This window comes from Tursiops truncatus, chromosome 5, assembly GCF_011762595.2.
Source record: "Tursiops truncatus isolate mTurTru1 chromosome 5, mTurTru1.mat.Y, whole genome shotgun sequence".
In the NCBI taxonomy this organism is placed as follows: Eukaryota; Metazoa; Chordata; class Mammalia; order Artiodactyla; family Delphinidae; genus Tursiops; species Tursiops truncatus.
This window is the reverse complement of record NC_047038.1, coordinates 140,788-165,627: the sequence shown is the minus strand read 5'-3', so window position 1 is coordinate 165,627 and position 24,840 is coordinate 140,788. Positions and strand designations below refer to the sequence as shown.

The window sequence follows — 24,840 nt, the reverse complement described above, 5'->3', positions numbered from 1 at the left end:
ATATACAGGCACACGGAAGGACACACAGACACGTGCACTGACACGGGCACACACGATGCGCAGGAACGTGGACGCGTATCAGCGGCAAACATCACAAGCTCACGCTCTGTGCCCAAGCTCACTCCGGCCTCCTGGGAATGGAGGCGTCCCCCCCCGCCCTCAGGCCCGCCCAGTCTCCACCTGGGGGCGGGAGTCAGGTTCTGACCAAGATTCTCCCCAGCTCATCTTCCTCGCATTCCGCAGGCTCCTTCCCGAGACGCTCTCTTGTTGGCTAGGAGAGAGACCGTGTGCTAAGAGACAGAGCGACAGTGTCAGCTACACCCCTCCTGACTGTGGGACAAAGTGACATTGGGCACGAAAGAACAGCGGGAGCCTCCAGGAGCCCCGTCTGAGGCCTCTGGCTTCAGAGACGGCGACGATGAGAGCCCAGCCGGCTCTCGGTTCCTACGTGTCCCTGCCTCTCCACGCCTGTCGAAGCTCTCCACTAGGGCGATGACGGTGGAGGCCTTGCACTGCACGACCAGAAGGGCCGTGGTCGCTGCCTGCCCACAGCTGAGGGCCTGGGGCCCAGAGAAGGGCTGCCCAGCCGTGCGGCGCGGCGAGTGGGCTGCAGGTGGTGCCTCTGCTGCTGGGATGCCCCGCCTCCCCGCGGGGCACCGACATACCAGGATCAACTGGATTTCGTCCCTGTCGCATCTCACGTGGTACAGAACCATGTCCTGGGCGATGTCCTTGCGGTTCTCCAGCCTGTTCATCTTGTCGTAGGTGTCGGCGTTCAGCGCCGACCAGCCCAGGAACTGCGTGAGAGACTGCAGGAGCGCGTCACCCACCACGGGCCCCCCCGGTGCGCAGGGGGCTCCCAGGGGGCCGGCCTCCAGCCCCTGGGATGGGGCCTCACAGCTCCTCCCGGGCTCTCGCGCCGGGTCAGGGCCCGGAGCAGGCGGTGTCCCCGCCACACAGGCGTCGCCTCTGGGGCCCACTGGACAGGCGCTTACCTCCATCAGGAGTTCGTCCTGCTCATCGAAGGGCTTCCCGTCTTTCCTGTTGTAAAACGTCGCGACCCCCACAATCTCCTCCTTCTTGTTGACGATGGGCATGGAGAGGACGTTCTTAATGACCCACCCAGAGTCGTCCAGAGGCCCTTCCTGCGAGGAGAGGCGTCTGGAGCTGACCGCTGCCCTGGGCCTGGCCCTGGCCCGGGCCCGGCTTGTCAGCCAGGGAGTGTGAACCTCGCTTCTTCTGCCCTCAGACTGTGGAGACTGGGTCACTGTTCCTGTCTGTTGGCCCCCAAGGGTGTGTGCTGTGACCTCTCCCCAGAGGAGAAGGGAGGCCTTGTCCACAGGGGCAGCCTCGCTGTGTGAGTGCTGTGGTCGCACAGGGTCCCACCCTTGGAAGGCCCCCCGCTTGACTGAGTGCCCTGCTGCCAGGTTCCTAATAATTGTTGAGCAAGGGGCCTAGCACCCCCGTCCCAGTGGGCCTTACAGTGGGTCCTACCTCACATCCCACTGATGCCTGGCCGGTGAAATAGGGACCCTGGCCAGTTCCTGGAGGAGGCCCCGAGACACAAAGCCCGTCTCCACTGGTCCACTTGACCTAGGCCTACTTCAGAAAAGAGCCCGCCCTGGTCATGTGTCCCCACATGGAGCAGACGTGAACCCTCGCCAGGCACAGGCGTGCCCAGCCAACACGCAGACCTGTGTGTACGGAACACGTGTTTGCTGCCGTTAGCCTGTGAGACGTGAGGTTGTTCCCTAAACAGTCCCTCCTTTCTGAGTCACAATGTCTTCTTTCCTAAGTACCACACGCTTTCTATGAATGAATAGACGGGTACCTGAAATTTGAACATTTCATCAGCTTGGGCGTTCATAATGTTACAGATCTGAAAAAGGACCAGAAACACAGTTTCACTTGAAGCGGCCAGATGTACAGTATGACTCTAACATAGACTCTGTCCAAGCTGAGGAGCTTCCAAGTGAGCAAAGCCGGGGCACACGGGCCGGTGGGAAGGGCTCCGGGGGACTCACAAAGCCACTTTCTGCCACGTAGGTTGGAAGGCCACTGGCGAGGGCCCAGTGGTCGGCGGGGGGTGAGCTGTGGGAGAGAAGCAGAGGGTCAGAGGACCAGATGCTCAGCTGTGTGTTCGTGCTGATTCCCGTCTCTGACCCCAGGTGGGCTGTGGGGAGCTGGCAAGGACTGGAAGAAGACGGGGGAGGCCAGGGGTGAGGTCTGGGGGCGCCTGAGTGGCCTCACTCCTCCTCTGCCCACGCTGAGGCCCCTTGCCCTACAGGGGGCCGCACGCGTCACCCCTGAGGGCCTGGCCCTGGATCCCAGTCCCTGCATGGGACCTGCGGGCTGGGGTCCTGACAGGCTAGTGGGGCCACGGAGGCCACACGGCCATGCGGCTGTAGGGCTGGTAATGGCCAGCTGCCGCCTGCCAGTCTCTCTGGGCTGCCCTGAGCTCCACGCGGCTCTGCTGCCCGCTGGGCTGGGTCCCCTCCTGTCCCGCCCCATTGTGTGTGCAGTGTTGGGCCTCCCCTGCCGGGGGCTCTACCTGCTGGGCTGTCTGGGTCAACCAAAACGAGACCCTGAGGGCCTCAAGGGCCAGTCGCTGCTGACAGGGCCGCCTGGACAGCTCATCTGACCCCCTGGGCACCCGCACCAACAGCCGTGGGGCTTCGGGCCTCCTCAGGCCCCCACCCATTTCCTCCCAGACCAGTAAGTGGGCCTCCCTCCCCACCGCATCCCGCCGCGCCCCCCAGCTCAGGGAGCACCAAGGTGTGCGGGGCCGAAGCCGGGGCCGCTGACTCCGCCGCGACAGGTCCTCAGCCCAATCCAGCCGGGGTCCGGGGTGGTCCTGCCCTTGGGCAGTGCTCCTCATAAAAGCCCGACACTTACGGGATGACCTTGATGTCTTCCTTGCCATGGAGGATGTAGTCGATGACTTTGTAGAAGACGATTTCCTGAGAAACAGACCCAGCAAGCGTGAGGGGCTCCCCGACGGGAACCCGTCAAGACATATGCCCACATAACTGCACAGAGGCACACAGGTGCACACGATGTACACGCGCGCCAACCGTCGTGGGACACACATTACACACTCTGGTTTACATCTGTCTTCCCTCCGTCTGTGTCCCACTCAAGCCCATGCAAAAACTGGGCCCTGTGCTCCTTCACACATATGCACGCAGCTGACCCAGGCCTGTACGTCTGTGACACACACGCACACACACACACACTCACACACTCACATAACTATGAGAAGCCGTGGTCACAGCCAGCCTTTGCGCAGAGAATCCTGCATGCACTTGGCATGGAATCCTCTGATGCCCTGTTATTATCCCCATTTGACAGGAGGGGAGACTGAGGCATGGCCACGCTCTGAAGTATGACCCGGGTCGGACGCACAATAAGTGACAGAGATACCTGCCCATGTCCCTACCCTGCTCACACACACCCACGAAGCCCCACTCAGGCAGATGTTACAATGATTTAAGAATAGGGCAGCGGGAGGTTAGGGTCAACCAGAACTGATGTTGGTCTTTACAACCAGGCTGACAACCCTTGTCAGGAGACCAGGCCTGGCCCTCGGCCCCAAAGCACTGCAGGGCTGGAGTCAGGGGAGATGGCCCCGGGGGCCTGACCTCTGCAGCGGTCAGATAGCCAGCCGGCCCACAGCCTCGTCCTCGGCGCCCACACCCTTCCCCTAGCCTTCCTTCCCTCTCCCACCCTGGGTCGGGCCGGGACAGGCCCCTTCCCACCCTGGGGTTGGAGCCAGGAAATCCAGGGTGCACAGGCAGGGCCTGTCCCTCCCCCAACCTCATGACTCACACGGCCGTCAGGTGTGCGTGGGCCTGAGTACGGCGGGGCTTCCCCCATCAGCACAGGCCACACGTCAAAGAATTCCTGGGTGGAGGAGAGAAGGGAGTGAGTCACTGAGTCAGCGGCGGAGCTGGGCGAGGCTGGCCGGGAGGTCCTTGGGGCGCTGAGGCCTCACCTTCTCCTTGGTCATGTCCAGGAGGCCCACTGAGTATCGGTCGCAGTTCAGATAGGCCCGCACAGTGTAGAAGGCCTTGTGGAACTGCCTCTCGATGTCCGTCAGCTCCTCAAACACCTTGTTGGCTGACCACAGCAGCACCTGGGGAGTGACATACCTGTGGGTCGTGGCCACACCTGCCCACACCCGTCTGACCACAGCGGCACCTGGGTGTGAGCTGTCACGCCTGAGACACACACATTCACACACGCTCTGACCTCGGAGCCCTGGGGGACACTGGTGACGGTGCCTCTCCCAACAGGGCGCCGGCACCAGGCTGAGATCCAAGCGCGTGACTCCCTGCTCCCTGCCTCGGGCCCTGCAAACCTTCTGGAAGGCAAAGTCTCCAGTCTTTGGCCACATCCCTGCCGCTCACTGCCTGGTGCTGGCCTCAGGCTGGGTTGGTGAGGGAATGAGTGAAAACTGAAATCGATTGCCATGAGCTTGAAGGGCAAAGATCTGCCCAGCCAGCCCTCCATGATTAGCCTGTGAGAAGCTGGGGCGTGAGAACAGGAGTTCATTGTTTCCTGGAGGTCAAGTGCTTTTGTGGTCTCTGCAAAGTGAGTTGAGAGTGGCCCTGGCCAGACCCTGCCCCAGACATTGACGCCCAACTGGGCCCCAGGCTGCTGTCCAGGGCCACCCATCGGGCTCTCCTCCCCCCTCCTCAGCCACGGCCCACAGGCAGGTCCCTCTAGACCCCACCCTTTCACACTCACTCACCACCTCCGTGCCCTCTGACCTTTAATAAGGGCGGCCTGGTGCCCAGCCCCTCCGCCTCCACTGCAATTCTTCCTTGCCTGGCTCCCTCCCTGCTGGCCACCCTCGGGGCCCTCTGCAGCACCTGCACCCTTTGTTGTTACAGGTAGGGATGGGCACTGGAGACCCCACTTGCCCTAGAGTCCTTTCACCAGGAGGCAGCCCACTGCCCATCTCGCTCTATTGGTAGGGGAGGCTTTCCCAGCAGCCCGGCCCCACCCTCTCTGTGCCCACTTCTCCCCATTGGTGGAGGAGGCTTTCCCAGCAGCCCGGCCCCGCCCCCTCTGCACCCACTTCCCCCCATTGGTGGAGGAGGCTTTCCCAGCAGCCCGGCCACGGCCCCTCCGTGCCCACCTCTCCCCACTGGTGGAGGAGGCTTTCCCGGCGGTCTGCCCCCGCCACCTCTCTGCCCCGTGTGTCTGAATCGCACTCCCACTGTGACCTCAAAGCTCGCTCTGACCAACCACAGGGCCTTTGCACAAGCTCTGTTCTCTGCCTTCACAGCCCTCAGCCCAGAACTTTCTCATCCTTGAGTCTCAGCCTAAAGTGGCTCAGGGAAGGCCCTCCTTGAGCACCTGCGGCACCAGATGCCCTGCGGCACCCCATCTCGTCCCCGGCCTCTCAGATGTACAGTCTCACTGTCTCCGGACTCGACCGCAAACTCCATGAGGTTGGGAGGCACAGCTTTTTCATGGCTAGAGCAGCGCCTGGCCCCTGAGTGCTCAGCCTGCATTTGCAGAGTGCGTGGGAGGCGGCGAGATTCGCTGTTCTAAGGATCTTTAATCCTCCCAGCATTCAGAGGGCAGAACCTCACTATCCCATTTTACAGGTGGGGAACCTGAGGTCTCGAAGTTACTTGACTTTCCTGAGGTCACAGAGCTGGGGAGCCGCAGATCGGCATCCTTACCCAATGCGCGTGGGGGGAAGGTAGAGAGTTCCGTGCCGGGTGCATTCATTTCCAGGCCGTTAGCGGCAGGGGACTGAGGTGCTTAGTCACCAGCTGACAGAGGAAGGACATGCAGGGCAGTGGGTGTGGGTGACCATGGAGCCCCCCCTCCCCCGACACATGTGCGAGACTCCCAGGTGGCAGACTCTCTGAGAGACCCGCGTGCCAGTGAGAGCAAGTCTGTGAGTGTGGGTGTGTGCGAATGTGTGCATCTGAGTGTGAGTGTGTGTGAGTGCTAGTGTCCTGTGCATCTATCCCACAGGTACTCGCTGAGCTATCCCTGGGTACCAGTCCTGGTTGGGACCAGAACCCATGTCACAGATGTCAGGGTGGGGGAGGTCGGGCGCTCAGGGATGTCCTGGACAGCTGAGCTCAGGGGTGAGGGTATCTGGGCCACACACCTAATTTCTGAGCCACCTGAGTAATTCAGTCCCCAAACTCATCCCCTAGGAGGGGGACAGAGTGAGAAGGTGTCCCCGCACAGCCTCTAGGCGAGACCCTCCACTCTCCACCCTGTCCCCTCCTTCTGTCCCAGCAGAGAGTGTCCTGTCTCCCCTGCCCTCCAGTGCCCCAGTCGGACCAAGGACCAGTCCCCACGTTGGACCCTGCTCTGAAGCAGGTACTAATATGGCCCCAAGGAAACGGGGGCTCAGCGGGCCAGGCAGCATGTCCACGGTGGTCTGAAGCCAGGAGCGCGGGCCACCCCAGGCCTCTGCCCTTCCCTTCTTCCTGTTTCCATTTTTAACTCTGTGAGTTGCGTCCAGGGTGCACCCTGAGTGAGGTGCAGGCATCTTCGGAGGCACCTGTAGCCACTGCCAGGTCAGGGTTTAGAGTTTTCCAGCCCCCAAGAAGGGGGCTTTCACTGCCAAGGGAGTGGGTTCAATCCCTGTTTGGGGAACTAAGATCTCACAACCCATGCGACCAAAAAATAAATTAAATTAAATTAAAAATTAAGAAAATTACATTAAGGCAAAGGTAATAAATATGCAAATGCATTGCTTCCTCATTATTTCACTACAGTTCACTGTTTTCATACTCCTAAGGTTTCTGATGGTGGAAAGGAGGTCCACACTGTGGCCCGTCTCTTCCCAACCTCACGTCCAGTGACATCGCGGTGGGAGCTGCGATGACAGAACCAGCCTGCACCGCCCGGGGTGGAGGAGAGCCAGCCCCTCCTTGCTGCTTCAGACTCACATATCCTGACCTCTGAACGCTTCCACTTGTTCGCAGATCAGGGCTGCGCGACAGCATCTGAGCCTGTATGCTCTCTCTGTAGCTCCTGCATCGGGACGTCTCCCACCCCATCCTGGGAGGGGCAGCACACATGCTCCAGTCTTCACACCAGCCAGTGGGTCGTGGACAAAAGCACAGCCTGGGGGGCAGCACGGAGGCCAAGGCCCTGCACCCCTGGGGACTTTCATCCAGCTGTGGTGCAACATGGACCGTTGGGCAGGGGGAACCACAGCTAAAGCTGGCCAGTCAGCTTGACGCAGCAGGTCTGAGATAAATTCCAACATCCCAGGGCCAAACCTATGATTTCTTTGTTGCTTCTATGGCCTCTGACCAAAGTGGCTGAGACACTCTCAAAAAGGGATTAACGGGAGCCCCTGAGCCAGAGTCCATGGAGATAGTGATCAGGAAGGACTGACAGTGGTTCTTGACTTGGGGAGGGGGGCCTAGGACCCTGCAGGGCTGCTAAGGTCTGGGGGAGGGAAGGGTGGGCACTGTGCTGAGAACTGCTTTAATTGGAGGTCGGGGCTCCCCTACAGCACGAGGAAGAAGCGGGCACCAGGCTGAACCACAGGCAACGTGGCAGCCAGGCTTGGTTCATTTTAGACTTTTCTTTTCAAAAAGAGCTGTGAGGGAGAGCTGTGAAGTAATTAGGTTTCTTTAAAATGCCATTCAGAGTGTAAGGTCTCAGAAACGGCTTTCTACTGGGATTAGGCGACGTCTGAGTGGAAATCAAAGCACTTAATTGAGACGTGTATGCCCATTGTTGGAAGTTCCCTTTAGAACTCCCACCGAAAGCACGTCTGTACGTGCACGCGGTCTGAAGAGCTGGAAACGAGTCTCCAGATAGTCGTGTTTCCTAAGTGTCAGAAATTCATTTACTGGAATGATATTTATTGCCTGCTTTAGGTCTGGTATAACTTGACAACAGAACAGACAAAAATCCCCAACTCTTAGAATTCACTTTCTAAAGTGGGGAGCGGGTGGCAGCTAGAACATGAAAAACCAACCAACCAGAAGGCTCGGCACAGGGAGATGAGTAAATGCAGGGGATGCGGCAGGTGGAGTTGGGTAGGGAATACAGGGCCAGAGTGTGGGGATGCTCAGGTCGGGGGAGATCTCTCCACGGAGGAGCCATGGGGTATGTGGGACGGTATTCTTGGCAGAGGGACCTGCAAATACAGAGGCCCCTGAGGGGAGCATGGCTGGGGCGGAATGGTGGAATGGGGTGAGCCAGAAAGGTGCAGGGGAGTCCCTGAAGACCACCAAGTGACAGGACCTAAGTTTTCAAAGTATGGCTCTGACTGCTGAGTTGGGGTGGCTGATGAGAGGTGCAGAAGGACAGGGACCCTGAGACGGTCTGCATGAGAGGGAGCAGAAAAGCGGGGTATCCAGAGAGGGAGGTGGGGACTCAGGACATGACAGGCAGAGAATCAAAACCCTGGCTTCTCCTGAGACCTGACTTTCCTATAGAGGGAACACAATCCCCTGGGGGAGGTCCACTGGGGGAAAGTGTGTGTGGTGGGGCAAGACCCGGAAAATGCTCCAGACGTGCCTCACTAGGCCCGCACCCGGGGTATGTGGGGCTGGATTTGAATCTTGCCTTGAGGCAACTGTTATGGAGCTGCTGATACGAATTTGGGGAGATGTCTTCACAGCAGTTAGGTTAAGGGGCTTGGCCGAGAGGAAGCTGGGAGAAAGCAAGCCTCAAAGCAAGGGCAGAATGAGAGCCACTCAGAACACCTCCTCCAAGGGAGATGGGCTAGACCTCACCTAGGGCAGATGGACACACAGCGAGAATATTTGGAGAAATAAAGCCTGGAAACCCCTGGAATTTGATGAAAGACATGCATATTTCCACCCAAGAAGTTCAAAACACACCAAGTAGGATGAACTCAAAGACACCCACACCAAGACACATTATAATCAAGCTGTCGAAAGACAGAACCTTGAGAGCAGCGAGAGAAGTGACTCATCGCATACAAGGGATCCTCAGTAAGTTTATCAGCAGATTTCTCATCAGGAACTTTGGGCCCAGAAGGCAGTGGCCTGATGTATTCAAAGTGCCTAAAAGAAGAAGAAAAAATAACAGCAAAGCTGTCCTTCAGAAGCGAGGGAGAAATTGACGTCCCCAGAAAAACAAAAGCTGAGGGGGTTCATGACCACTAGACCTGCCCTGCAAGAGCTGTCCTGCAGGTGAAATGAAAGGACCTCAAAGCTGTATGGAGAAATAAAGATCCCAGCAAAGGTAAATACATGAGCAATTACAACAATTGCTGGAATTATTGTAACGATGAAAACTATAAGACATCGCTGAAATAGATTAATACTTAGAAAGACATCCTTTGCTCATGAATTGGAAGACTTAATATTGTTACAGTGTCAATACTACCCAAAGTGACCTACAAATTGAATGTAATCCGTATCAAAATCTCAATGATGTTTTTGCAGAAGTAGAAAAACCCATCCTAAAGCTCATATAGACGCTCAAGGGACCCTGAATAGTCAAAACAACCTTGAGAAAGAACAAAACCGGAGGCCTCATATCTTCTGATTTCAAAGCATAGTACAAACCTGTATTAATCAAAACATGTGATACTGGCATAAAGACAGACCTACAGACCAAAAGAATAGCTTATAGAGTCCAAAAATAAACCCTAGCATATATGGCCAAATGATTTCTGACAAGAATGCCAAGACCATCCAGTGGGGAAAGGGCAGTCTTTTCAACAAATGGTACCAGGAAAACCAGATATCTACACGCAAAACTATGAACTCAGAAGAAAACACAGGAAAAAAGCTTCATGACATTGGATTTGTCAATGATTGCTTGGATATGAATTGAAAGACACTAACAACAAAAGAAAGAAATAGCAAACTGGACTTTCTGAAAATTAAAAACCTTTGTGCATCAAAAGACACCATCAACAGAGTAAAAAGGCAACGCACAAGGGAGAAAATATTTGCAAATCACACTTCTGATAAGGGATTAATACCCAGATTATGTAGAGAACTCCTAAAATTCAACAACAAGAACAAAAACAAACAACCAGATTTAAAAATGGGCAAAGAACTTGAATAGACATTTCTCCAAAGAAAAAATACAAATGACCAATAAGCATATGAAAAGATGACCAATATCACTAATCATTAGGGGAATGCAAATCAGAACTACAGTCAGAACTAACTAACAGCCGTTAGGATGACTAGTGTTAGAAACAAAACAAAACAGAACACAAGTCTTGGCAGGGATGTGGAAAAATCGGGACTGCCTTGCACTGTTGGTGGGAATGTAAAATGGTGTAGACACTTTGGAAAACAGTATGGAAGTTCTTTCAAAAATTAAACAGAATTACCATATGATCCATCGTTTCCCCTTCTGGGCATACACTCAAAAGAATTGAAAGCAGGGTTTCAAAGAGGTATTTGTACACCCATGTTCACAGCGGCATTATTCACAATGGCTAAAATGCGGAAGCAACAAAAGCGCCCAGCAACAGACGAATAGATAAGCAAAGTGCGGCCTGTACCTACAATGGAATACTATTCAGCCTCAAGAAGGAAGAAAATTCTGTAATATGATACAACAGGGACGAACCTTGAGGACATTCTGCTCAGTGCAATAAACCAGTCACAGAAAGACGAATACTGTAGGGTTGCACCTGTATGAGCTAAACTCACAGAAACAGAAAGTAGAATGTGGCTTCCAGGGGCTGGGATGGGGGTACCGGGGGGTTAGTGCTTAATGAGGATAGAGTTCCAATTTGGGAAGCTGTGTAGAGCTCTGGAGATGGACGGTGGAGATGGTTGTGCAACATGAATGTAGTTAATACCACTGAACTGTAGATTAAAAATGATTAAGATAGTAAATTTTTTGTTATGTGTATTTTACCACAATGAAAATAATTGGGAAAAATTAAAGGGATGCAGAAATATATACCATGCTGACAGCAATCAAAAGAAAGCTAAATAGTTATATTAATTTTATACAAAGCAGACTTCAGAAGAAGAAAAATGATCAGGAGTAAAGAGGGCTATTACATAACGATAAAGGGGTCATTTCTCCAAGAAGACATAACAGCCCTTACTGTGTATTATGCACCTAACAACGGAGCACCAAATTCCGTAAAGAAAAACTACTAGAACTGCAAGAAGCAATGGATAAATCCACTACTATAGCTGGAGACGTCAATGTTCTTCTTTCAGTGAATTGATAGATCCAGCAGGCAGAAAATCAGTAAGAAAATAGTTGAACTAAACAGCAATGGATATAATGAATATCTATAGACTACTTCATCCAACAACAGCAGAATACACATTCTTCTCAGGGTCACATGGGACATTCGCCAAGAGAGACCATACTCTGGGCCACAAAACACATCTTAACACATTTGAAAGAATTAAAAATCATAAAGAATACATTTTCATACCACAGGGCAATAAGCTAGAAGTCATTAACAGAAAGATGTTGGAAAATTCCAAAACAGATTAAACCATACACTTCTAATTAATACATTTCTCTTGAGAAGAAGTCTCAAGAGAAATTTAGAAAGATGTCGAACTAAATGAAAATGGAAATACATACATGTCAAACTTTGTGGGATGCAGTGAAAGCAGTGCTTGTAGGGAAATTTACAGCATTGAATGTACATATCAGAAAAGAAGAGAGATCTAAAATCAATAATCTAATCCTAGGAAACTAGAAAAAGAAGACTAATTTAAGCCTAAAGGAGGCAGAAGAAAATAAGTAATAAATTGTAAAACTCTCTGCCCCGCAATTTAATAATCTAGATTAAATAGCTTAGATTAAATGAATGTTTCAATGCCTTGAAAGACACAAACTACCAACACCCACAGAAGGAGAAATAGAATAATCCTAATAGAGCTATAAGTATTAAAGACATCGGATCAATAATTAATAACCTTCCAAAAAGAAACCACCAATCCCTGATGGATTCACTGGCGAATTCTACAAAACATTTAGGGAAGAAACTACACCAATTCACTACAATCTCTTCCAGAAAATGGAAGCAGAGGAAGACATTTTAACCCATTCCCTGAGGCCAGCATTACCCTAATACAAAAACCAAATAAAGCCATTACAAGAAAGAAAAACTACAGGCCAAAATCTCTCGTGAGCATAGGTACCAAAATTCTTAACAAAATATTAGTGAAACAAATGCAATAGTATATATAAATAATTATGCTCCGTGACCAAGTGAGAGTTATCCCAGGTGCACAAGGCTGGTCCAGCATTTGAAAATCAATTAATGTAATCCATCATATTACCAGGCTAAAGAAGAAAAAAATAACACGATCACATCAATTGATGGAGAAAAATATTTGACAGAATCGAACACTCATTCGGAATAAAAGCTCTCAGCAAAGTGGAAATAGAGGGGAACTTGGTCAACTAGATAAAAATTCTACAAAAACCCTACAGTGGATGTCATACCTGATGGTGAGAAACTGCTTCTTTCCCTAATACTGGGAGCCGGACAAGGATGCCCCTCTTACCGCTCAGTCAGCATCGTACTGAAAGTCCCAGCGAACGCAATAAGGCAAGGAAAGGAAGAACAATGGATAGACATGGGTAGGGAAGGAGAAAAACTGTCTTTGTTTGCAGATGACATGATCATCTATGTGAAAATACCAAGGGATCAATCTTTAAAACCTCTTGGAACTAGTTATTGTCTTAAGGTCACAGGATAACAAGGTTGACATACAAAAGTCAGCTGCTTCCCTTTATACCAGCAATGAACAATTGGAACTTGAAATTAAGAACACAATACCACTTACATGAGTATATCCAGGATGGGTAAACAATAAGGGCCTACTGTACAGCACAGGGAACTATATTCAATATCCTGTGATAAACCATAATGGAAAAGAATATTCAAGAAGAATGTATGCATATGTACAATTGAATCACTTTGCTGTACAGCAGAAATTAACACAACATTGTAAATCAACTACACTCGATTTAAAAAAAAGAGAATGTACAACTTCTGTTTTTCCAAATGCACTGGTAAGAGAATGAAAAGACAAGCTATACTTCTGGAGAAAACATTTGCAAAATACATATCTGATAAAGGACGTAAACCCCAGTTTTACAAAAAAAACTCTTAAAACTAACCAGTAAGAAAACAGACAACATAATTTTAAATTGGGCAAAAGATCTGAACAGACACCTCACCAAAGAGTAGGATATACAGTTGGCAAATGAGTACATGAAAAGATCCTCCACATCATTTGTCATTAGAGAGTTGTAATTTAAAACAATAATACGAAACTCCTATTAGAATGACTAAAATCTAAATAACTGACAATACCAAAAGCTGACAAGGATGCAGAGTGACAGGAATTTTCATTCATTGTTGATGGGAATGTGAAACGGTACAGCCACTTCTGCACAGTTTCTCACAGAGTTAAACACAATTACACCATATTATCCAGCAATCACACACCTTGGTATTAACTCAACCGAATTGAAAACTTGTACCCACACAAAAACCTGTCTACAAATGTTTATAGCAGTTTTATTCATAATTGCCCCAAGCTGGAAGCAGTCAACATGTCCTTCCATGGGTGAATGGCTAAATAAATTGTAATGCATCCAGACATTGGAATACTATTCAGCAACAAAAAGAGATGGGCTGGGAGGAGATATGGGGATGTATGTATATGTGTAGCTGATTCACTTTGTTATACAGCAGAAACGAACACACCGTTGTAAAGCAATTATACGCCAATAAAGATGCTTAAAAAAAAAAAAAAGAAATGGGCTACCCTACATGCACAGCACCAAGCGAAAAGAGCCACCTACATGCACAGCACCAAGCGAAAAGAGCCACCTACATGCACAGCACCAAGCGAAAAGAGCCACCTACATGCACAGCACCAAGCGAAAAGAGCCACCTACATGCACAGCACCAAGCGAAAAGAGCCACCTACATGCACAGCACCAAGCGAAAAGAGCCACCTACATGCACAGCACCAAGCGAAAAGAGCCACCTACATGCACAGCACCAAGCGAAAAGAGCCACCTACATGCACAGCACCAAGCGAAAAGAGCCACCTACATGCACAGCACCAAGCGAAAAGAGCCACCTACATGCACAGCACCAAGCGAAAAGAGCCACCTACATGCACAGCACCAAGCGAAAAGAGCCACCTACATGCACAGCACCAAGCGAAAAGAGCCACCTACATGCACAGCACCAAGCGAAAAGAGCCACCTACATGCACAGCACCAAGCGAAAAGAGCCACCTACATGCACAGCACCAAGCGAAAAGAGCCACCTACATGCACAGCACCAAGCGAAAAGAGCCACCTACATGCACAGCACCAAGCGAAAAGAGCCACCTACATGCACAGCACCAAGCGAAAAGAGCCACCTACATGCACAGCACCAAGCGAAAAGAGCCACCTACATGCACAGCACCAAGCGAAAAGAGCCACCTACATGCACAGCACCAAGCGAAAAGAGCCACCTACATGCACAGCACCAAGCGAAAAGAGCCACCTACATGCACAGCACCAAGCGAAAAGAGCCAGTCCTAAAAGCTTCCATACCATGTGATTCCAAGCGCATGACATGCTACAAAAGGCAAAACTATGGAGACAGTGACAATATCAGTAGTTGTCAGGGCTTTGGTGGAGGTGGGGGTCTTTAGGGTGGTGAAATGATTCTTTATGACACTGTAATGGTGGGTACATGTCATGATGCATTTGTCAAGACCTATAGAAATTTACAGCACAAAGAATGAACCATAGTGTTTGCAAATTTAAACATCATTTGGTAGGATGGGGGATTCCAGGAAAGAATGCAGACTGTGACAAGAGAATGCAAGAGATCTCCTCACGGAAGCGGGTGGGGAAAAGGTGCTGACCTCAGCGTTTTTGGAAATACATGGCGTCTGCAAGAGTAAAGGCAAAGGAACTGCACACATCTCTGTGCTCCAGTGATGAACTTGTTTCTCATGGGTCACAGGTACCCTGCTGTACGCGTGCAAGGGGGCTGGACAACGACGTTAAGTGGACGGCAGAGGACGGGAGCCAGGGGTCTCCGTGTAGCGTGGGGGGGTGGGTGGCGGAGACCAGAATGATCCACGTGGGGATGATGGGGGTTGGTGGCATCAGCAAGAACTCAGGCTTAACTTGATACAGATGCAGATGGTTACACGCAGAAGTATTTACAGACGTGCACCTGCATGGGCTTGCAGACACACACCTATCTCCTCGCTCCGTCAGCTGAGAGGACCTAGAAGCTATGACACGCCAAGCCAAGATCACACCTGGTGCCCAGGTCGTTGTTTCTAAGACCGTCTCCAGCAAAAAGAACCAGTACTCCTTGAGGAATGGCTAATTCCAGGACTGGGACGGAAAATACAAATGAGATGGAAGCATTTTGTAGTGCCAGAGAATAAGGAGGTGCAGAACCCCCAAACCAAAAAAATCCACCCACCAAACAACCAAACAGATGGGGTCGATGGGCATGTCAGAGGGCGCAGGAGCTGCTGAGAAAACAGGCTGAGCAAAGAAATCAGTCGGGTCGCACCGGAAACACCCGAGAGTCCCGACTCACAGACAAATGTCGGCAGAAGGAAAGAAGCGGGCCGAACAAATCCCCCGTGCAACCCCGTCCCCACAGCGTGGGGCTGAGTCCACCTGGTGGCCTTCCGACGTGCCCTCCGGAGCCCCACGCTGCAGTCCCTCTGGCCGCAGGCTTCCAGCTCCTCTGCGGCCTCAGGCCCTGCCCAGCGCCCTCTCTCACGCCCTGCCCGCCCCACCGTGTCCGCGCCCCCTACCGCCTTCTGCACGGGCCACAGAGGGTGGAGCGCCGTGTCCCCCCGGGGCCCCCGGGCCTCCTCGCTCAGGGGGAAGCCGACTGCAGTCCTGGAAGCCATTGCTCTCCTGTGTGGCCAGAGGCAGAGCCCACCGGGAGGCTCGGCCGCGGACTGTGGGACCCTCAGCCCCTGCTCTACGGTCATAATCCGCCCCTGCTCCTTCCACAGAAGGCTTGAGGCAGCTTCTAGGGAGGAATGCTGACGCCCGTGTTTGCAGGTGGTCACAGCCCCGCGGCCCGAGGGCGAGGCACCCGGCGTCGCTGCCCTCAGCTCGGCATACTCACAGCTCCGCGTCCGCAGCCACGGAAGCCCCGGGCCCTCTCCCTCGGCTGCCCAGTGCCCACAGAACCATGTGCCTCTGTCCGGAGACCAGGGTGGGGGGACCTGGCCACGCTCAGGCAGCCCGGAGGGCCTGCAGCCGGCGGGGGTGCCCTGGCTGGCAGCGCGTGCGGGTACCTGGCCTCGGCGCGTCTCGCAGTTGTGCAGGTAGTTCAAGTGGTAGATCTTCAGGTTTAACGTCCCGAAGTTCAGATACTTCAGGAAGACCTGAAACGGGAGTTGTGGCAACAGCAGGTCAGAGCCCTGGTTTCCAGATGCGCGCCCAGGTGTGCGCTTGTGCAGGAGACACCCAGCTGCCTGGAGGCGGGGCCGCACGCGCAGCACGGACCTCAGCCTGCGGGCCGCGGACGTGTACACAAACGTGTAGATGAGCCCTCGGAGCCGAGCCTAGGAGAGGTGCCTACACAGACGTCACCTGCCAGGCGTGGGCCCCGCCGGGCACTGGACCGTGAAGACCCGGGGACAGACGCGTGTGCGCGTCCAGAGGGCTCCCGGGGACAGACGCGTGTGCGCGTCCAGAGGGCTCCCGGACACTCACGTCTTCATCTTCACTTGTGAAGCACGGGCCGTCCAGCTTGTTCACAGCCATGATCACAGCCACAACATCTTTGCCGTTCATGATGGGCGTGGCCAGGATGTTCCTCGTCACATATCCGGTCAGCTCATCAGCAAAGGAGCTGAAGTGGGGACACTGCAAGGCAAGAGGAGAGAAGGGAGAGCCCGTCGCTCTGCGGACCTGGAGTCTTGGTCTCCCTGGTCCCTGGGGGTCAGGGCTAAGCTGCCCAGGCCAGGGCTGAGACCCAGGTGGCCATGCCCCGGGTATCAGGAGCCTGGGAAGCACATGAGGACACAGCCAATGGCCTGCCCTCGGGGCTCCAGCCTGCCTCAGTCTCTATCACCCCATCTCAGAGCGAGCGACCCCCAGCTCTCGATCCACGGGCTCTGCAGAGGCCTTGCAGGCTCTGCACGCCCCCTGGGCTGCGGGCAGACCTAGCTCCTCCCACGTCTGCTGCCATCTGGCCGACTGGCCTTCTAGATGTCTCCTGAGTCTGTCTAGTCTGCCTGTCCCCAAGCCCCTCCTTGTCTAGGCTGCCATCTCCTGCTGCCCTCAGCCACCCTGGGCCACCTCCCATACCCAGGACCTATCTGCCACGCCCCGGGGGGCGTCTCCTGGGCCCACGCTCCAGCGGGCTTCCTGCCCCAAGATGAGACCCTTGCCCAACTCTGGCCCCCAGGGCAGGTTCCTCCAGCCTTAGAGTTGCTCTTTGGGGCCTCTCCCTAGTCAGTGGAAGGGCTCTCAGGTCTGTCTCCACAGGGAACAGCTCATCTGAGCTTTGTCCTGGCCCAGTTGATTGAGTGCGACCAGCCTCAGGCCCATTGCCCCTGATCTCACTGCCAGAAACACCTGCCCGCCCCTGTCCCCATTCCAAGGATCGGCATCCACCCTCCGCCGCACAGAGAGGACCTGGGCCTTGGTGTTTCCCTGCCCCTCCGGCCCAACCCACTTCTTTAAAGTGCCCCCAGCTCTCTGCTTCCACTGCCCAGACCCAGCCATCGGTCACCACAGCATCCCGGGCCCCCCGCCTCCTGACCCAGCTGTGCTCCGCACGGCTTGTGCAGTCCTGCCCCCTCCTCCCTCCTGTGAGCCACCCCGGCTCCTGGGAATTTCCTCCCACGGCCAGCCGCCCACCTCGACAGGGTCTAGATGCCTTGGCGACATGCCGGACCCTCTGGGACCTCCTGCCCGGCTGCCTCCCCATGAGCCCTGGGGTCTCAGGGGCCACAGAGGGGTGGCGGGGTGACATCACAGCCCTGCGGCGCCCCCTCTGGCCACCGCTGTCCACACCCCCCCGCCACGGTGGGACACAGGCTCTGTCTCAGTTTCCCCTCCATAAAGTGACATCTGGGCTTCATGATACACTTATTGGAGACTCGACTTTTTGCTGATTTTGACCCTGGTCTCTGCTCCACTGCAGCGTAGCCCTGAGGATTAAGGCGAATGCCATGCCCCTGCCCCATGAAGGAGGCATCTAGCGTGCTGGGCAGTTGTGAAAACATCAGAGGGAGCTGAGCCCCAGGGAGAGACAGCCCCGCCCCGGGGCGGGCACAGGCAGTTTGAACCAGACCCTCAGAGACACCAAGAGCACAGGTGGGGGGTGCAGCTGGAGGCTCACAGAAGGGAGGGGGCAAGATGTAGTGGGAGAGGCGGGGGTGGCAGGGGAGGCACTCATTGTAGCCCCCCATTCCCCCCATTCCTGCCGCACTTCTGTTCCTGGTAATTTATGCTCCTGACATCCCAATTCACGGGTGACCCGTTTCCTAAAAAGGAAGTGAAGATGAAGCTAATCTGAGAGATTACTATATTCAGGTCGCTGGGCCGAGGCTTGTTTGAGCAGATAAGTTTAAGAGGATTGCAGCCAAGGAGCCAGGGGTCTGGGGGTCCGTCCACACGTCCGTTTGTCTCCAGGGACGAGGGGACATTGGCTGCTTTGGCGGAGGCCCGTCCCGCTGGGTAACGCCCTCTGGATTCCTTCACAGAAAGTGGAGGAGGTGAGCCAGCCTGAGGCTCCTGCTTCCCGCTCCCAGGCCATAGCAGCAGCCCTCTCTGGGGTGGGACGGAGGGGACGGGAGAAGGCGGCCGGCTCTCCCTGCGCCCCCTCGGGGCCCTGTCCCTCACACGTGTCCAACAGGCGTGGTTCCCCCCAGTCCCAGCCGCCCTCTCCCCTGGGGCATCTGTCCTCCTGGCACCCCGCCCCACCCCCAGAAGTGTCATTGGCCTCCCCCTCCCTCCCGTCCAACCAGAACCTGTCCTCCCAGACTTCTCCGCTCCAGGCACTCACTGCGTCCACCCCTCCTGCCCCCTCCTGGACCAGCTGCTGCTGCTGCTTCTTCTTTTTTGGCTGTGATGCCTGCAGATCTCAGTTCCAGGACTGAACCCAGGCCGTGGCAGTGAAGCTGCCGAGTCCTAACCATTGGACGACCAGGGAACCTGGACCAGCTTCTCCTGAACCCCCAAACTTGCTCGCCCCAGTGAGCAGTATGGTTAGGGCTCTGGGGTCCACTGGCCCCTCCATTCTGGGCCTCTGCGCCAGCCCCTGCTCAGACGCCGTCCTCCCAAACCCCCATCCAGGGAATCATAGGTCAAGGGGGCAGCAGGGCCTGCCCAGGCTGCCCTCCCAGCCACCCCAGGGCCTCCTTCCTTCCCGCGAGCTCTGGCCTGGACCTGTTCCACTTGCCTCTCTGGCCGCCTTCCTAAAAGCCGAGGGCCCCCTCACAGCCAGTGGGCTGACCCATCCTTCGGGGACTGTGGGAACACTTCGCCAACTCCCACGAGGCCCAGGACCCACCTCCGTCACATCCTTGACATTCACCACCTTCTTGGTCTGAGCCACGTGGCCCACGACCCCAATGTCCAGCGGGAAGAAGATCTCGGAGTCAGGAGGCACCAGGCAGTCCTCCAGGGCGCTGCCGGGCTGCACGCTGAAGAGGCGCGTGGCGAGCTCGGCCGTGCCATTGCGCTGGCGGTACATGAAGAGGCTGCAGCGGTCGGCATGCAGGATGGAGCAGAGACGTCGCAGGATCTTGAAGACCACGCGCTCCATGTTCACGCTCTCCTGCATGTCCTGCACCAGCTCGAACAGGGCCGTGCTCTCCTCCACCTGGCACAGCTCTTGGAAACTGGTGCAGCCCGCCGGGCACCCATCCTCGCAGGCGCTGGCCACATCCTCAGGGCTCAACTTCTTTCCAAAGTACTGGTCCGCAAAGCCAGGGTTCTGGTCCAGGAACGTCTGCACCTGCTCCTCGCTGAGGCTCATGGTGTCCGGCTGCCCGTCTGACAGAAGCGGCAGCCCCCAGCGCACAAGGCCCTCCCGCAAACACTGTCATCAGCAAAGCCTTTCTTAGCGCTGATTACCGTACCAGCTGGTGTGCCCACGCCTGCTCTCCCTCCCTCCCCTTTGGTCCCGGACTGCCCGCTTCCTTCCTGGAAAATCAGACCCCCTGGACTGGGGGCTGCAGCGGAACAGCTCAGGGCCTTCTGCCTGAGGCAGGGATCCTGGGCGCTGGGATAAGCCCTCACACCCAACCCCTGGAGAGGGGTAACCCCTGGAGAGGGGTAACCCCTGGAGTGCCATGACCCCTTCTGCCTGAGCGGCCGCCCGAGGACTTGGGATGGTCCGACAGGTAGCTCCAAGTCTCTTGGGCCCCCAGACGCGGGCTGAGGTGTGGTGGGGTGGCAGGGCACCAGCTCTGCCTTGGGGAGGTGGAGGGACCCCCGACAGGGCTGCCCACGTCCACGGAGGGAAGCGGGGAGAAGGGAGGAAGGTGTGGGGGTGCGACCGTAAGGGGGCCTTTCCCTTCTCTTCTGTGGCGAGAAGGCGGCTCTTGTCTGTTAAGAGGCAGCAGCCTTAGTTAGAAACGGTCCTGGCGAATGCCCAGCACGCATCTCCCTTTCGGCCTAATTCCTACTTATTGGGACCCTTATTCATGCTGCTGGACCCTCTCCTCGCATAGCGCCCGCAGCTGCAGGGCCGGCACTGCCATATTTACCGACGGGATCATTCTCGAGCGTCCGTGCCCCAATCAGGGCTCCCTGGGCCCAGACGGCAGCCAGCTCTCCCGCTGAGGGCGCGGCCCTCCTCCCCCGGGTCAGACAGTCATTAGCCTCCCTGTGAGCCAGGGAGCGATAAGAGAGGTTGGGGGTTACGACTGGAGGACTCATCCCAGGTCAGTCTGACTCTCTGGTTGCAGGAGTGCCCTTCACGCCACACAGAAACCATGTGCAGATGTGTGTGCATACGTGAGTGTGTGTGCTTACATGTGCGTGGGTGCTGGGTGCGCACGAGGACGAGGGTGTGTGCGTGCGTGAGTGCGCACGTGTGCCCGGGGACTGCTGGACAGCTGGGGGTGGGAGCTCTGTCCACGGTGTGACACCATGTCACACCGTGTCACACCGCGATGTGTGTGTGACCAGCCGTGAACATCACTCACGAAGGTTGGGTGGGCGCCTGGCGTTCTGGGCTCACCTTCTGCAGCAGCCAGAGGGATGCTAACCACCCTGTGCAGAGACGGGAGCAGAGCAGCTCAGCTGGAACCAGGAGTCACCGAGGGCCAGGAGGGCCAGAGCCTGAAGTGTCTCTGTCTTTCTCATGCTGCCTGTGTCTATATTGTTATGCTCCGAACTGGGAGGCACGCTTCGCGTGCACTGAGCTGGTAGAAACGTGCACGCGCGCATTTGCGTGTGGCGCCTGCGCCCCTTGTGTTTGCACGAGTCCGTTCCAGGGAGCCTTCCGCGTGCGCCTCGGGCGGGCTCCCGGCAGCTGTACCGGCCACAGTGGGCCCAGCGGGCCAAGCGCGGGCACTGGCCTCGGGCCGCGACGTTCCTGCCTCCGCTCAGTCACCAACAGATTCTTTTCACGGGTCGGCTCTGAGGTCCCCCACTTCCCTGAAAATAGTGAGTGTGACTGGGGCCGAGGGACAGCCACACGCGTGGGAGGTGCTGTGGGCGGGCGCTGGTGCTTGGCTTTGCGGCCAGGGCTGTGGTCACCGCGCTTGAATTCAGCCCCAGACGGCTTCCAGAGCCCCCCAGAGCTGGAGTCCAGGTCACACCTGGATGTGAGGGCAGTGCCCACGAGGCAGCCTTCTGGCCGAGCGGGTCTCTGGGAGGATGCTTCCCGGACCCTCCGCTCACGCCACCCGGGCCCACCCTGCCTGCTTGTGCCTCTCGCCTCTCCGCTTCCCGCAGGGCTGAAGAGGGCGGGACGTAGGCGTGGCGCTCAGCTGTGCGAGGCGCGCCCGCTTCTGGCGGGGCTGGGGGCACGGCCCTGGGCCCAGAGGCACCCCCGCTGGAGGGGCTCGGCGGGGCTGCAGCGCAGGGTCGGTGCGGAGCGCTCTCGCGGGACACCGGGGGCAGTGAGTGATCTACTGGTGGGTCTTGCTGCCCCCAGCCCTAACGTGCTTGCAGGTGTGGGAGCAGAGGTGCGGCTCCCGGGGTGGAGGTGCCCAGCAGCCTCACCCGCAGCGCTCCTCCCCTCTCACTTCGCAGTGTGCCCACTCGTGGTGCCTGGGCCCCTGAGCAGCCCCCAGGGGTGGGCTCGATGCAGTTAGATGCACCACTTAGGGAGTGCCTGCAAGGTGTGCAGAAAGGCGCGTCTGGAGGGGCTCCTGTAGGGCGCGCCTGTGAGACACACCTTTGAGATGCACCTGGGAGGTGCTGCACCTGGGAGGTGCTGCACCTGGGAGGTGCTGCACCTGGGAGGTGCTGCACCTGGGAGGTGCTGCACCTGGGAGGTGCACACGTGACGCACACCTGTGTTCAAGGGTCCATCGGATACAACAGGTAACTTCTCCACAGGTGAACCTGGAGGGCGTTTGAGGAGAAATGGGATTGCTCCTTCACCAGGGTCCTGCTAATTTTCCCTCATTATCATGTGGGATTTTATCGGCAAGCCCATCCTGGGAGCCATTTACAACAAGGCGCGTCTCAATAGCTATTATGCGGAGAGAGTTCTAGGTTCTTGTCCCAAACTGTGGAGAGGATGCAATTTCACCAGGAGCAAATGCCCTGAAATTAAAATTAACCAGTCAAGAGGAATGGCAAGAGGTGGAAAGGGTGAGAAAATCGGAGTTCCCATTCAGAAATCTCATGAACTTTGTGGTGCAGAAAATGGACACATCCATTAAGACCTTTTACAGGGTGGTTTCGCTGGAGAGATGACGAGGAGGCGGTAGCGGTCCCGCCGTGAGAAGATGGGTGCTAACGGGGGCTGGGGTGAGGGGAGCCGCTCAGACTCTGACCCATGCACCCCTGCCCCCCACCCCCACCCCGCTGCCTGACTCCGGGGCAGACTGTAGCCAACCAGCACCTTGCCGTGTGTTGTGAGCAGTGGCGACATGAAGTGCGTGGCGAGGACCCACTAAACAGGCCGCGGAGGGCCGGGCGGGCAGGCTGGGACTGGGGAGAGAGCAGAGGTCAACCTCGAGGGGGCCTGGGGGGAGGGGGCGCAGAGCTGGGAGCAGTGGGACGAGGTGGCGACATGACCACCCATCTGGGGTCTGTGTCGGTCTGGGGGTGCCAAAACATGGGTAAGAAACAACGTCAGACCGAGAAGAGAAAGCAGGGCCGGCGCCTGGCGTTTGGGCGGTGGCGTCCAGGGGAAGCTGGAATGTCCTCACCCATGTTTTGTCATCATCTTCAGTGTGGCACGGAGGTGGGACCACACACCTAGCGGGGGTGCGGCTCTGGAGCCGCCCAGAGCACAAAGGGCAGGGGCAGGAGGGAGAGCACGTGTCCCCCGAAGGTTGGGAAATCCCTGGTCCCATCCCAGCAGGCTCTGTGGTGCCCCCAGGGAGGCTCAGGGTGACTGAGGTCCCTGTGAGCCGGTCCCCTGTGGCAGGCAGGAGCGGGGGCGTGCAGAGGGGCCCCGACCCCCAGCCAGGGGCCAGCCCCACTGCCAGGCGTATGAGTGTGGCCATCTTAGACGTCCCGCCTCAGGCCAGCTGCCAGCTGACCACGGCCCCAGTGTGGCCTCAGGCGAGACTGGCAGAACTGCCCAGCTGAGCCCCGCCCAAATGGGTGACCCACAGATCATGAGACAGGAAGTTGCTTAAGCCATTAAGATTTGGGGCGTCTTGTCCTGTCGTGTGTGGCTGATTCCCTGAAAACAGAGCCGGGGGCAAATACTTCACAGGAGAGGTATGATCCCGGGGGTAGTGGGGGTGGACGGAGAGTGAACCCTGGTTCCCAAGGAGCGACAGACACAGTTGGCCAAGCAGCAGGTGTGACCATTCGGTCACGTGCCCCAGGACAGCTGAGGAAGCAGGAAGGAGGGGACCTGATTTCCTCTTTTCCTCCGGTCTCCCGCTTCCCATTGGCCAAGGCTTCCCCATGCGGAGTGAGGTTCCACACCCTCAGGGGCACCCCAGCTCTGTGGGCAGCCCTGCCATGGGGTGGCGGTCCACCCTCGGCCAGAAGTGGCATGAGAGGCACCCAAGGGGGACTGTGCCTTCCCCGAGCCCCAGGCGGGAGGTCAGAGGGGGTGAGGTGGACCAGAGGGACGGCCTGGGGCACTGTGACAACCCCAGGGGCCACAGCGGGAGTCTCACGCAATGTTCCCCGTGGGTCACCACCCAACAGGAGGCAGTTCTCCAACCGAAATCGGACATGTTAGAAGTAACACGAGAAAACACGTGTCGTCGGAGAGCTAGCAACGCAGAGAATCACCCTGCCAACTCCCACGAAGGGGCTGTGTCGGGTCCAGGGGGCAGATGCGGCCACGCTTACTGGCGCCGTTTCCCGGCCAGGAGCTTTGCTGGCGATGTTGGTCCCTCCTCTCTGCACACAAGTCCAAGCCAGCGATTCTGTACTGGGACCCAGGGCACCGGCCTTTTCTGGCCTGCCCATCACCATTTTTAGTGGCTGCACAGAATTCCATCGGGGGGAGGTTCCACACTTATTTCATTAGTCTCCTGTTCACGGACATTTACGATGTTCCTGTGTGAGTTTTGATGGGAATTAAATGCTGCCTTGTTCTCCGCCCCCTTCTGGAACAGCTGAGGTAGCGGATGGAGGGGACCGGCACCTCTGTTGCTGCCAGCCCTCCAGAGAAGGCGTGGCCTCGGGTGCTGCCAGGTGGCCTTGCTAAAGCTGCCTGCCTCGCAGGCCAGGGCCTCCCAGGCCATTACCGAC

General features: G+C 56.0%; 1 protein-coding gene across 2 annotated transcripts in view; it reads right to left on the bottom strand.

Moving 5' to 3' along the window:
* Positions 1-19,969, bottom strand: part of PDE6B (phosphodiesterase 6B) — a 28,743-nt gene extending 8,774 nt beyond the window's left edge. Inside the window, exons 1-11 of one of the 2 annotated variants that reach the window (XM_033856437.2) lie at positions 19,502-19,969; positions 16,693-16,845; positions 16,272-16,361; positions 3,995-4,135; positions 3,829-3,903; positions 2,896-2,960; positions 2,025-2,091; positions 1,832-1,879; positions 996-1,145; positions 666-809; positions 206-271 (exon numbers count right to left, since the gene is read on the bottom strand). In XM_033856437.2, the coding sequence (XP_033712328.1) occupies positions 206-271; positions 666-809; positions 996-1,145; positions 1,832-1,879; positions 2,025-2,091; positions 2,896-2,960; positions 3,829-3,903; positions 3,995-4,135; positions 16,272-16,361; positions 16,693-16,845; positions 19,502-19,969 (1,467 nt within the window). Of the gene's footprint in view, positions 1-205; positions 272-665; positions 810-995; positions 1,146-1,831; positions 1,880-2,024; positions 2,092-2,895; positions 2,961-3,828; positions 3,904-3,994; positions 4,582-16,271; positions 16,362-16,692; positions 16,846-19,501 lie in introns of those variants that run through there. The other variant, XM_033856438.2, reaches the window with a different exon arrangement.
* Positions 19,970-24,840: the final 4,871 nt, after the last annotated feature.